At 28.4% G+C, this 14264-nt stretch overlaps 2 protein-coding genes across 2 annotated transcripts in view; both read left to right on the top strand.

Annotated features, from left to right (window-relative positions):
• The first annotated feature begins 7536 nt into the window (after positions 1-7536).
• LOC109806337 (uncharacterized) lies at positions 7537-11501 on the top strand. The gene is made up of 8 exons (XM_083062620.1): positions 7537-7727; positions 7806-7961; positions 8891-9070; positions 10095-10186; positions 10268-10332; positions 10479-10581; positions 10989-11099; positions 11177-11501. Exons 1-8 carry the CDS (start codon positions 7610-7612, stop codon positions 11306-11308), a joined length of 957 nt encoding a protein of 318 aa, XP_082918746.1. The 5' UTR covers positions 7537-7609; the 3' UTR covers positions 11309-11501.
• A 2037-nt stretch (positions 11502-13538) lies between these two features.
• Positions 13539-14264, top strand: part of LOC145950816 (cationic amino acid transporter 5-like) — a 2293-nt gene continuing 1567 nt past the window's right edge. Inside the window, exon 1 of the mRNA XM_083062610.1 lies at positions 13539-14264. This exon is cut by the window's right edge and continues 1567 nt beyond it. Within this exon, the coding sequence (XP_082918736.1) occupies positions 13966-14264 (299 nt within the window). The 5' untranslated portion in view covers positions 13539-13965.

Genomic DNA, 14264 nt, shown 5'->3' with positions numbered 1-14264 from the left:
TTTTTATATATAATTAAAATTTATAACAAATTACAGATTTAAATATAATTTTTATTCTTGTTGTTTACTACTTTTTCACTTTTGGTCCTTGTAATTTTCATCTCTAACCTTTTATAATGTTTCAAAATTAGTTGTTATTGTTATTGTGTCAATTACTATTGATATATTTTAAATCTGGCTTCCCGCATGTTTTATATTTTTCCACGTGGACTTATGTTAAGGATGAATAAATGATCTATAATTCCATTAAAAATCTTCAAAGAGGTTAGTGGTGGGTTTTGGCCTTGCATGGGTCGTGCCTTCCTTTAATGTAAACTTCTTGTAGCAATTTTTTTTTTATAAATTCCACTTCACCATTGTTACATAGATAATTGATTTTAAATTTTTGTAGACAATTTTAAAATGTACTTTATGACACCCTCACCCTCCTGATCACACTTTTTCTCTTCAATCAAAATTCGTATTGTAAATCTTAAACCTCTCAATCCAAATTTCAATCTACCTAACAAGCAACAACTTCTCATAATTCATTATCTCGACAATAGTGTCGACTTCGTTCTCAATAATCACCGCTTTTACAAGGTTACTATCTTATTATGGAGGAGTTTAACTTCACACTTAGTTACCCCCTCATTATGTAAGAGTTCATGCACTACAAGAGTACCCATTACTTTGTTAGTGTCACCACCAATGTCGCCTCTTTTAAGACCAAGAATAATTGTGCCAATTGGTTCAAGACCATCAAGATCATTGTCACTTATTGTGATTGTTATAACAACAACAAACAGGACACCTAATTAGAGAAGGGAGGCTAGTAATCCAGCTCCACCGTTGACGACAACTAAGCCAATGTTCCACAATCTAAAAATGGTGCATGTGAAGAGTACGACGAAATAACAACAGTGAAGTGCATTTTGAAATTGTCTAAACAAATTAAAATTAATTTTTCTATGTGACAATAGGGAACTATAATATAATAAATATTGACATTTTATTATTTTTTTAATGTATAAAATGATATATATTTAAAATTTATATAAATATTTATTGTTAAATAATATATTAAAGAGTTGAAATTATTTGAAATTTAATATGGATGACGATGACGATGAATATGATTGCTTTTTCCCTTGTTTGATAAATGAATATAAAGTGTGAGTTGATATATATGAGAATGGTGAAAACACCCGGGATGCAACCTCTCAAAATTTGTTTGAGCAAACAAGTGTCAAATGTTGCCTCAGTAATAGTATGGGATGAAGAACAACTACAACCTTCTCAATGCTTCTCACGTTATTTACGAAAACCCTATCAATTGCTCCGCTTCAATACTGCTACCTACTCTCCCTTTCATCTTAACTTCAACCAAAACAAATAAGTCTTCAAATAAGTATATTATTATTTTTAAATCTATATATAAAAATAAATTAATTTTACGTGATTTATGAAAGATAATTAAATATATTTAATTTTCATGATTTTTTTTTGTTATATTAATTTCTTCTTTTTGTTTATATCTCTAATAATATTATATAAAGAATGATTTTTGTGTTATATTATTTCTAATAAAAAAATAATAATTATGAAGTTAATTTTATCAAATTATTATTCTTTTTCTCTATAACATAACATAATACGATAGTTGAGATAGAAGAAGTATCATCTTACAATGAGATGATAAACGCAAAAGATGCATTGAATGACAAATAATTATGATAACCCTATAGTGTATTATCTCTAAGGTATATGTAATTATGGTGAAACTTAATTGGCCTTCAAAAGTTGAAGAAACAGGAAGCAAAAGGGAACCCACACTAAGGCTAAATTATCGTTGTTTGGTATTTGTGTTTTTCGCCAATTATTTAGGTAATTGTGGATTTGTGTGAGAACTATTATGGGGTGTTTTATATGTATATGACATGGAGGGAAGGGCTCCAACGAATAGTTTTTTTTTTTTTTTTAATAGGAAAGATTACAAAGATGATCGTAATAAAGATTAAGTCCTCATATTTCTAACTACTTTAACTCTTTCCCACCCAACTATTAGACAAACTCTAGTGATCCTTCCATCGAATTGTTTAACACTGTGAAAAAAGAAATAGAATGAAAATAAATAAATAATAAGATAAAAATAAAATTAAATAAAAGGGAAATAATATTATAAAATTATTTAATTTAAATAGATAAAAAAAGAAATTATAATTAATAAAAATTACAATATTATTTTTTTGTTATGGGTGAAATTGTTGTTTAGTCTATTAAATAATATATTTATTCGAATAAAACAATTTCTTAGAAGTGATTTTATTCGAATAAATATATTATTTATTTGAATAAAATCCCAAAATAAAAAAAACTCATTCGAATCAATCATATTCTAACAAAGCAAACCATTCAAATAAAACAAATATATTTGAATAAAAGACACCATATCTGAATAAATTATCCAATACCAAACAAATCATTCAAATAAAGTGACATTCTAATAAAGGGGTCCACATATTCAAATAAACGAAAGTCATTCAAATAGAAACCAAATCATTTGAATAAGAGTTACCACTCAATCAAATAAAGGGACCCATGTTTTGAAGGGTAATAGTATAAATATAAAATAACCATGATCTCTACTCCTATTTCCACTCATTTTTGCGAACAAATTTGCATAATGGATTCTATATCTATAAATTTCTCCTGTGACTCATCTCTTACTAAATCAACCAACAAAATTATTTCTTTGCATCTATTTCTACATTCTCCCCATTATTTCCTTTTTTTTTTTTCTCTCTTTCTAACAAAGACATCTAAGGGTCTATGCGGTTGAAATGAGTGAAGACGAGTCATTTTAAATGAGGGATGATCGATGTCGGTCCTGAGCTTTGTTTGCAGGTTCAATTATCCTAGGCCTCGTAGCGTAGAAGGGTCAAAATTTTTTTTTTTTTAAGTTATATAATTATGTTATTTTTTTTATATTAACTTTAGAAATAAATTAAAATTTATTATCTCTTATATATTTTTTATTTCTAGATACAAAAATGTGGTATGATTATAAAGTTTGGTTATTTTTATTGTTACTTAATTTAAGCATTATATTCATAAAAAGACAAATATGTTTTCACCCTCTCTAAAATCCTTCATGTTTTGTTTAAATTTCAATTTTTTTTATCTTATTTTGATCCTTTTAAGTCGGAGATCACTTTTGATTTTCAATGTTATTTAGTCTAGCTATGAAGTTTTTAAGGATTCTTAATTAGGCTTTTAAACTAAAATATTTTGTAATTAAGTCATTTGTCTTATTATATTTTTATAATTTAGTCCATAGGATTAGAAATATGTTCTCAATTCATGAAATTAATATGACAATATTTTTCACAACTTTACACTTGCATAGTCACATTAATTTATTATTTCATGTATTATTATCTATGTGTAGCAGGTATTAAGCTATTCATAAAAATTCTCGTAATTTCCTTAATTCTAAAATTTCTATAATCGTAAGAAATTTTAATAGGTAGGGATTAAAACCTAATGCAAGTGAACAATGATCTTGAATAACAATTTAATTATTGTTCGAGTATGAGGATATAAAAAATATTTTGTTAAATTTCATGGATTATAAATGAAGTTCTAATCTCGAGGACTAAATTACAAAAATATAAAAAGATGAAGGACCAAATTATAATTTTAAATTTTTAGTTTAGGAACCTAGTTAAAACAATTCTTTAAAAAGTTCAAAGATTAAATGATATATTAAACCTTAAATAAATCATACATCTATTTTTTACATTATAAACATTTATATTTTAAAATATTTATATATATGGGCCCATTTATCATGTTGCTCATGGTCCATGAAATGTCAAGATCTCTAGGAGAAGGTTTAAAAATTTTGTTTGCTTCAGAGGAGACAGAAGAAATTTTAATGGAGGAAAGAAGAGGTAACTCTTTTCTTTGGTTCACAAGAAAATGAAAGAGATTTTAAAAATCAATTTACCTTTGTACTCTTATAATTTTAAATTTAAAAACATAAAAATAATTTAAAACGTTATACTAAATATGTTTTATAATCCATACCTTTCCATCCAAATTCTCCCAATATTAAAGGAAAACAAAAATTAAAAGAGGAAGAGTTTTACTCTCTTTTCCTCCTAAAAGTTGAACAAAACAAGATAAGTTTATAAAAATTTCTTTCACTCTTTTCTAACCAAATAGTATGGAAGTGTAAATGGGATTACTGGTAAATGAGAATCCTTATGTAGTTAGTGCATGTATATATTGTATTATTTGTTTTTCTAGTAATATATACCATCAACATCTCCATTCATTCAATAGATTAACAAACCTCTTTGATGTTTCAAAATGCAGAATTTAAAAAGTTCTACTTTAGAATTTTCTACCATCATTATGCTCCATAGATAGGAATATGCACTAGATAACTAGTCCTAACACACGAATAATATTTATATTTCAATATACATGAAATTTACTCTTCTAAAGTGTGAAAGTAAGTAAAGTAAAAAAAGTAAGGTTACATTAGAGTATCATAATTTAATTAAATACATATCAATGATAGATTAGATTCTGGTGTGCACATGTCAATTAATTTACCTTACTTATAATTTCTTAATCTTGTATGATCAGATACTTACAATCAATCAAGAGACTGGAATAGGTGGAGCTGAACCAAATGCAACTTTGTTGAAAACTAGATCTGGTGGAGTCATAAGACCAAATGATAAAAACAAAAACAGGGTGAGACATTGAGTCATGATGCTTTCAAAGACCAATACATTAGTTGAATGATGTGAAATAACATGTGGAATTCTTCTGCAGATCTACTTTGGTCGGTATATGGTCTAGAATTGGAAGGAATTTTCTACTAAAGGGAGTGGTAAAATCATTGAAGTGAGAGATCTTGTTTATGTTATTCGAAAGGTCTCTTCTGTTGTCGAAGTAGCTGCTTGAACAGTATATATGTGAAATACATATATCAATATGCTATATCAAAAATCAAAAGGCTATGACATAAACTTGATCAAACATTGTGAACTATGAAATTTTCTTTGAACTTTGAATGCAAACAATTACAAGTTGGGGTTGTATCTATTACCACTAGAATAAGGCATGTGCAAAAATGTAAAGATGTGTTATTTTACAATATTGCAAAAGGTAGTTGCATTAGAACTTTATAAACAAGATAGTTGAAATATGAATTGGTTAAATCTACCTACGTGTTCTATCAAAGAGTAGAGTGATTAAGAAAAATATAGTTAAGATTGTCACGGAATGAGTTAGCATTGGTGTTGAAGTACTTTTGATGTAGCATATCCGAAGGAACAAAGCATGCATGAATTCAACAACTTATTGATTTGGGAAGAAAAATATGGAGAGGTTGAGAAATTGAGAAAATTTACTTTAATTCAACTAAAAATGTTCCTTTTGAGTAAAAGACTTGGTCCATAAACCAATAAATTTCTTGCATGCCAAATTGCAAACCACACCTACCAATCAACATGTGATTAAGAATACAACCAAGATTTAGCTGCAGCTAATGTTGGAAAAATTGACTCCAAATAGGCCCCTCCAAATCCGCAGCCAATGTTGGAAAAATTGATTTAAAGTGCTTTATTGGTTAGGTAGAGAATTCTTTCTAAAATAATAATATTTTATCAGGTAATTTATTTTACAATAGTTTTTGTTTATAAATATTTAATGATTTTAAATTTTCTTTTATTTAAATATTGAACGAGAGACTCATATCACTTAACTAAGTGATTAGGAATAAAATCTTAATTTTTATAAATGCAAAAAATTCAAGTTAGAAAGAAATATTTACCTTGATGTCTGTCATACTCTTGAGAGAAATTAATACCTATCTTCAATAAAGAAATATCCCTGGATAATGAGCAAAATAAAATTACAAAAATAACCTTTGTTCCTCACCTTTTTACAATTACTAATCCCATTGAAACTAGTCTCTGCCTTCATCATCTCGTCGGATCTCCATTACATGCTCATTGAATAAATATAAAATAACATTTCAATTAAAATAATTTTTTTGCATATTTAAAACTCATATTTATATTTATTTTTAATTAATATTTGAATAATATAATTAAATTTTTACAACATTTATAAAAAAATATTATCAAAATAATTATATTTAATTTAAATATTATAATCTTAATTATTTTGGTACAAATTTTGCACTGCTATTTCACTTTGAAGAATAGTTTCAAACTAATCTTATCTACAAATTATAAAAGTAATAAAAAAAAAAAAAGTTGTTACTACCTTTCATGATGGAGAAATTTCGGTACATTTTTTTATGTAGATCCATAAAAAAATGTGAAAAAGTTAATTTAATTATAAAATAAATAATCTAATTATATTTATACAAAAAAAAAGATAAAATAAAATTATAAAGATTAAAATTTTAAGATTATAGTAATATTATAAAAATAAAAGATAAAAAATAATAAATAATAGAAATAAAAAACTATTAAAATTACACTATAAAAATTAAAAAATTTAAAGTGAAAAGAAAAAATATACCTAAAAATTATTAAAATTAAGATATTTAAATATATAATAATATTATTACAAATGAAACTAATTTTTTTTTTTGGTAAAGAAATGAAACTAATTGAAAATAGAACGACTAAATATTTAGAAGAAAAAAAAGATGAAAGAATAAAATACCTAAAAATATATAAAAATAATTTAAAAATATAAATAAATTATTAAAAATAACAAATATAAAATGAAATTGATAAATCGGTACCCCTCAAATGATAAGGGTATTGTAGAATTTTATATTAAAAAATTAATCTTATCTAAATGTTGTGTGACGTGTCTTCGTAAGTGAGAGTACTTGCAATCAGATGTGGCTGCTCGTGCGGGGTTTCAAGATTTTCTGGATCCACAGGGAAACGTGACATGAAATAAAATCTTAATATTTTTTATTGTTTAAATTTATTAAATTAAAATAACATAAAATGATATCATATCATATTATAAAATAAATTCTATTTTATTTCATCTAAAAGCTCAAGTTTTATTCCCTTTCATTTTACGAAATATGTAATAAAAATACTTTTTTATACATATTGTATTTTCTTTCAAATAATTCTGCTTTATTTTCGTTCTTTTCACTTAGCTAGAATTTTAATTTAGTGAACAACTATTTTATATTTTTATTCCCCAAAACATGTATTTTCATCACAATAATTTATGAAATTTAATTTTTTGCAAAAAAGTTATAAAAACACAACTCGTCAATTATATTATTATATTCAAACACCAACAAATAGGTGATAATGAATTTAGTTATCTTTAAATAAAAGTCTCATGTATTATAAATATAAAAAAAAATGTAGTAAAAAAAAGTACTCGTTAAAAATAATTGGTCAATTTTGAACCAAAATTAATATAAAATCAATAGATATTTAAACGTGACGAGTTTGGAGTCTGAATTCCGTAATAATATCATAACATAGATAAAAAAAATATTATTATATCCAAACGTAACGAGTTTGGATTCTCTTGCATTCCATGGAGAATGGTGTAAAAGTAAAGCTTTGAGGGTGGTGAGTTACAGAGCAAAAGAAGAATGGGGGTTGGAGCATCAACACCATCAACACCTTCTGCCAAAGTATCAGCCATTTTCGTATACCCAATTAAATCATGTCGTGGAATTTCTCTTTCTCATGCTCCCCTCACTCCTGCTGGTAACTGATTTTTCCTTCTTTTGTAGTGAAGTATACGTACAACTTTACTCATATTTTTATGATGTTATCATGTGACAGGATTTAGATGGGATAGACAATGGATGGTGGTGAATCCTGAAGGTCAAGGGAGGATGTACACTCAAAGAGTTGAACCAAGGCTTGCTTTGGTTGAGGTTGAATTGCCATCTCAGGCATTTCTTGAAGACTGGGAACCTACTCAAGACTCCTATATGGGTGGATTGCATTTTCTTAATCCATAATAACCTCCTCACAACATATTTAATTGTTTTTTTTGGTTATTATATGGATTGGCCCCATTTTTTTTTTTTTTTTTTTTTAAGGAAAAACAAATATGTTTATAAGATATCAAGGTAGTGAGGGAATGGAAAGTGGAGAAACAAGGGTGAGCAAAACACTTGCACCAGAGAAGCCTTGAACAAAATCCTAGCCCATAACAAGTTTAGGATCATACTTTTGTGTTTACCGTCATAGATGTGAACCAGCCATTAAGTTCAAGTAATTGCATAAATTTCATGCATGAAAAACTTATCAGTCTCCTTGTTTTTACCAAAAATCACCATGAAAAATCATCAAAATCAGCAAAAGAAATTATTAAAAAAAAAAGTTTAATTAGCCTTTTGGTCTCTACAATTTCATAAAGTTTATCTTTTAGTCCTTATGATTAAAGACGTTTGATTTTAATCCTTATACATATTATTTTTATTTTCTTTTAATTCCTGTCGTTTATTATTACAGGGATAGGTAAAATTTATAAAACTATAAGGATTAGGAAACAAAAATAGAATGTATAGAGACTATTACTAAAGTAGAATATTTTTAGTTATGGAGACTAAAAAGTGCAGTTTATCAAACTATAGGGACTAAAAGGTAATGAAACAAAAAAAAAACAAACAATACTTTTGACTGTCATGTGATATCTTATGGAGTTTGGACATGATTTGTAGTTTCAGTTTCTATGTTAGTTCTGAATTTGTTGTGTATACTTCATTTCTCATTTAACAGATGTTTTTCCTGTGTAATTTTGAAAAACAAAAGTGGTTGAAAATTTAAATGCTGAGTTGTGCTTTGCACATACTTCATGATGATGGTTTGTTTTTGTCCTTGTTTAGTAAATGAACATTAAGTGCCACTTCATATTGCAGTGGTGAAAGCACCTGGGATGCAACCTCTCAAAATTTGTTTGAGCAAAGAAGGGCAGAAAGTTGCAGGTGTTGTCTCAGTATGGGAATGGACAGGGTCTGCCTGGGATGAAGGAGCTGAAGCATCACAGTGGTTCTCAGATTATTTGGGAAAACCCTGTCAACTGGTCCGCTTCAATACTGGTAGGTCTTTTTCATTATGAAACCTTAGAAATTAGGATAATGAGAACAACAAAAATGTTTAGAAGGATGTGTTATTTTAGGCGTGTAATGAATTGTTAAGGACTATAACTGTTTTGAGAACATGTGAACATTGATTGGATTAACTTGGGGCACTGAATATCAACATGTGCCTTGATTCATAACTTATAGTTGTCATGCTTGGTCCATGAAAACAAAATTCATTATGTTGTGAATTAGAGGATTGTTCGTTTTTAATATTCCTTTTCTGCTCTGTTATCTCTCTTTTTTGTTTTGAATGAGAATCCTGGCTAGCCATGTTATCTGTCACCAGTTCTATGGCTGAAGAGACGGATGGCTAGCCATGCTTGTTGCAACAGTAACCCTTATTAAGTAAAGGAACTCTGTTGGTATGTTTTTACTTATAGTTTCTTGAGTGACAAAGATCAAAACTTGACTATTGCATTTGTAGTCACTAATTCCCGAGTTATAGTAAGACTAAAAGTTCTGACTTCTTATTCCTAATTCCTTTCCAACTTTGGCTTTTTATGGCGTAAAATTGTTTAATGTTGTGTTTTGTGTTTAATATATTCGGATATTATAATGTTACCCTGTGCATTAACAGTCCCATGAAACCATTGTTTCATCAGTACATTGCAATATTTCCAATCTTGTTATTATGATGAACCTTAATAGGCTTCGGAAAGTAGGAGGAACAAGAAGCAGACTGAGACCTGCACTATGCCTGAAGTTATCAGTGTTTTAGTATATGTCTTTAGGCAATTATTTGGGAAGTTATGGATTTGTGTAACAGTTATATGTATACGATATGAAAGGTTGTTGTCTTTTGGGTAGCTTTAATGTTTAAAGGAGGAAACTCCCTGCTAAGGAGAAACCTTGTGTAACAAGTGTATATCTTGCAAGGCAAAGTTGGCTTAAAAACCAGATTATTTCTAGTAATGCATCCAGAATTTGATGTGTTTGCTCTTTTAGATTTACAAAACCTCTTTAATGTTTCCAAATGCAGCTTCTGAAGTTAGACAAGTGGATCCTGATTATGTCAAGGGACAACATCAGACCTTGTTCACTGATGGCTATCCATTTTTACTTACATCTCAGGTCACTCCAGCTGGGAAATGAAGTCTAATTTTTACTTATTTGTTGAATCATTACTCAGTATTTGTTATTTATGTCTTTCAGGAATCATTGGATGCACTAAACAAGGATCTGAAGGAGCCTGTTTCTATTAATCGTTTTAGACCCAAGTATTGATTTTTCAATGTGGTTTGCTTTATGACTGCAATTGTATTGTTTCATAATATCTGTTATTTATTTAGACCAGGAAGGTGCTGAATTGATTAAAACGGATTAGTAACTCACATAACTGAGATTTGGGTGCTTGATTGTGCAGTATCCTGGTTGAAGGTTGTGAACCATTTTCTGAGGACTTATGGACTGACATCAAGATAAGCAGGTTTTCCTTTTTCGGTGTCAAACTGTGCTACCGTTGTAAGGTGAAGACTTCTACTTTATAATTTCCTATCCATCATTATGCTCCAAAAGAACATGTACCAGATGACTTTCCCTAACATTGTATCTATCAATCTCTTTTTTCTACTCACTATACTGTAATTGCCTGTATACCTTAAATAAGATATCTATCACATGGATAATATATGTGCAAATGTATAAAGCAAACAAAGTAAGGGTAAATTGACCTTTGATTTGAATTAAAGTACTTTGTAAACTTCATTAACTTCAAACCAATGGCAGATACACCCATATATTTTTTAACTTAACATAATTGTTCACTTTAGAAAAGCTAGATTCCATATACACATGCCAATTGTCAATCTACTTTTTCCTGTTCTTAGCTTCTTGCATATCCAACTGGCTTGATTGATTTTATTTGTGTGATCAGATACCTACCATCAATCAAGAGACTGCAAAAGTTGAACCTGAACCAAATGAAACTCTTATGAAAACTAGGTCTGGGGAAATCATAAGACCAAATGATAAAAATAAAAAAAGGGTGAGACGTTATCAAGATTTCAATGAATCCCACTATAGTTTTTATGATGTGAAATGACATGTGAACTGCTTCTACAGGTCTACTTTGGTCAGAATATGACCTGGAACTGGATGGAATTTCCTGGTAAAGGGGATGGTAAAATCATTGAAGTAGGAGATCCTGTTTATGTGCTTCAAAAGGTGTCTTCTGCTGCCGAAGCAGCTGCTTGAACTGTGTATCTGAAATCTGTATCGATATGCTATATCATAAATTAAAAGGCTAACATGAAATAAACTTTCTCAAACAATATTACCAATACCTATGAAGTTTGCTTTGCGTTGTTGTAACTAGAAATGCAGATAATTACAAGTTGAGACTTGTGATAATAAGGCTTGCAATAAATAAGAGGTTTATTTTTTTCTATTTCAATAATGGTGAATCATGAATGGTTCGAAAGATAGTTGCATGCACGAACTAGTTGATGTGAATTGTAATTGCCTGATGGGTTACTTTCTAGTTTCATGAATCCACCCGTGTATAAAGCACTGGTTAACAAAAACACATCTAAAATTCTCAGAAAAAAAATCACTAAATGAGTTGGCATTATTGTCGATTAGTTGATGACTGAGTGGATTCTATCGTTAAACTCCACTAACAAACAAGTTTTGAAATGTTGGGATGTAAACAAGTTCTACATCGATAAAATAAGAGAAAAAATAACAATTTATAAAGCATACACATATCTCCTCACTGTGGAGTATGCATGTGTAATATTCTTATAAAAATAACTCTAATAAATTAATAAAATAATCCATAATTTTCATTAGAAAAAAAAAAAAAACATCAGAGTTGCATGGGCTGGTAAAATAACATAATCAGCTGCATACACCCAAATGCAGTCAGTTTTAACTTGGTGATTATGCTCTAAAAGCCACCAGTGAATGTTGGAGCAGGCAGAGACAGATATCTTGTAAGACATGTTTTCAATTACAAATTCCTTGAAACATAGGAACTCTGGATACAGGGTTCTTGATCACGGTCCTCACGCATATGGCTTAGAACTTTCAAAAGGCAGATACAATGATACATGTCAGATATGGAATTTTCCTTTCCTAATTTCATTTGTTCTGCTTTGAGATTTTGGTGTGAGCCAAACATGTGACAAGTATAGTGCAGTTGTTTAAACCTCTTGCTTTTGTCTATCCAAAAAATTAATATTTTGTAACTTATGTATCGTAGTCCCAAAAGGGTCAGTTGTTCTACCATCCAACCAAGACATGCTGCAAGGTACATGGATTGAAGAGTGAATGATTAGAATTTTCAAATTAGATGGCTGCAAATGGACCTCACTTACATTGACAATTTGACAGCATCCACATTCCACAGTACTCTCTCAATGAGTTTCAGCCAAGATAATATCAAATTAGAACCAATCATATTTAATTGATTTGATTTGAGATTTGAAAAAAATATATAAATAGTCAACTAAATGAAACTACTTTATAAGTGGAACACATTTGATTAAATCTTTTTCTCTTACTAATTATGACTTTGGATTGAATTCAATTTTTTCTTGTATTTTATATTCTTTTATACTAATTTTTTTTAAAGAGATTGATGATTAGAACTTACATAAAACCATGTTTTATCTTAATTTAATTTATCTATAATTGACATGTTATAAATCTCATTAATTCTTTTACCTAAAATATAAAACAAAATTTACATCATAAATATGACGAAATTAAGACACTTGAAAACGTTATATAAGATCATAAGAAAATAAATAAATAAAAATGAATGAAAAAGAAATACAACACAAAATTAGAAGAAAAAATAAGTATTAAAATATAAAATCTATTAAGGCGGAAGTTAAAAAAATGTTGATAGGGTCATCTGGTTAGTTCAAATTTAAAATGAGAAAAAAAAAAAAAAAAGCTGAATCAATCCAAACCAAATTGATTGATTTGGTTTTAATGATGAAGTTAATTGAATTAATCCGGATGAACACCTATATCAAATTATGCATTTGGTACACTTATAGACCTAAGTTCATGTGCTGTTAATTAAAATAATGATGAATCTTGGAATCACCTTAGTCGGCATAATGTGACAACTTCAATTGTTTTTCCAAACGCGGTGGCGAGAATCCCAACTTGGCTCTAGTATGCCCACTCTTCCACACTCTCTACTTCCTCTTCTAATATCAATTATTCTTTAATCAACTTTGAATTTTTTTTAAACAAAAAAATTTAAAAATTATTTTAATATTTTATATAATTTAATTAATATTTATTATAATTATATAAAAATTAAATTTCAATCTTTTAAAATAAATTATTAACAAACAAAATTAACAATTATACAAATGTAAAAATTATTAATATATTTAAAAATATCTATTTATATAAATATTAAATATAATTTATAGATTTGATATTTATTTATACGTATAATTTATTTTAAATTTTAATTATATATAATAAATATTTAATTTATGTATTGCACAAACTAAAATACTAATTATTATCATATATATATCAGAAGAATTTATTTTGATAAAGAAAAAAATTCTCTATCAATTAGTTAAAAAAATCCTAAATACAACTTTAAATAATTATTATAAAAAAATAAAAATTAAAAAAAATCAATTATATTGTTCTGATGACATGATAAATAAAAATAAAAATAAAAACTTTTACATTTGTAATATCTTCTCCTGTCATAGCAATACCCTTCAATTTAATGCAGAATACAGGGCAGTGGACAGTTGGAATGGACTCAAACTCAATTCTAAACACCAAAGATATTTGCTTATGGTTGTTTTCCTTGTCACACCTGCGTTCTCAAATCTACTCAATAACTTTATAAAAGAAGCAATATTTGAATGGCTTCCACAGGAGACAATGATGAGGCTGAACCTCAGAGAGGGTATTGGAGATGGAGCAAGCAAGATTTCTTGCCAGAGGAGTCCTTCCAAAGCTGGAACAACTACTTTTCTGCCCTTTCACAGACACGGCTAAGGTTCAAGGACCGTCTCTTCAGCAGATCAGATGATGCCACTGAGACTGAAGAACTCAAGAAACAAAGTGAGCATGACATGAAGCGTTGCCTCAACTGGTGGGACCTCATATGGTTCGGTTTTGGTGCAGTGATTGGAGCAGGAATCTTTGTGCTCACTGGTCA

This window comes from Cajanus cajan, chromosome 1 (genome assembly GCF_000230855.2).
Source record: "Cajanus cajan strain Asha chromosome 1, NIPB_CcT2T_4, whole genome shotgun sequence".
In the NCBI taxonomy this organism is placed as follows: Eukaryota; Viridiplantae; Streptophyta; class Magnoliopsida; order Fabales; family Fabaceae; genus Cajanus; species Cajanus cajan.
This window is presented reverse-complemented; position numbering and strand designations above follow the sequence as displayed.

Bases quoted from the DNA above. Each gene is read 5' to 3' on its own strand.
- LOC109806337 (XM_083062620.1), top strand. From the start codon at position 7,610: ATGGGGGTTGGAGCATCAACACCATCAACACCTTCTGCCAAAGTATCA. The intron at 9,071-10,094 runs GTAGGTCTTTTT...TTCCAAATGCAG, and splicing joins ACTGGTCCGCTTCAATACTG to CTTCTGAAGTTAGACAAGTG. The intron at 10,582-10,988 runs GTGAAGACTTCT...TTGTGTGATCAG, and splicing joins AACTGTGCTACCGTTGTAAG to ATACCTACCATCAATCAAGA.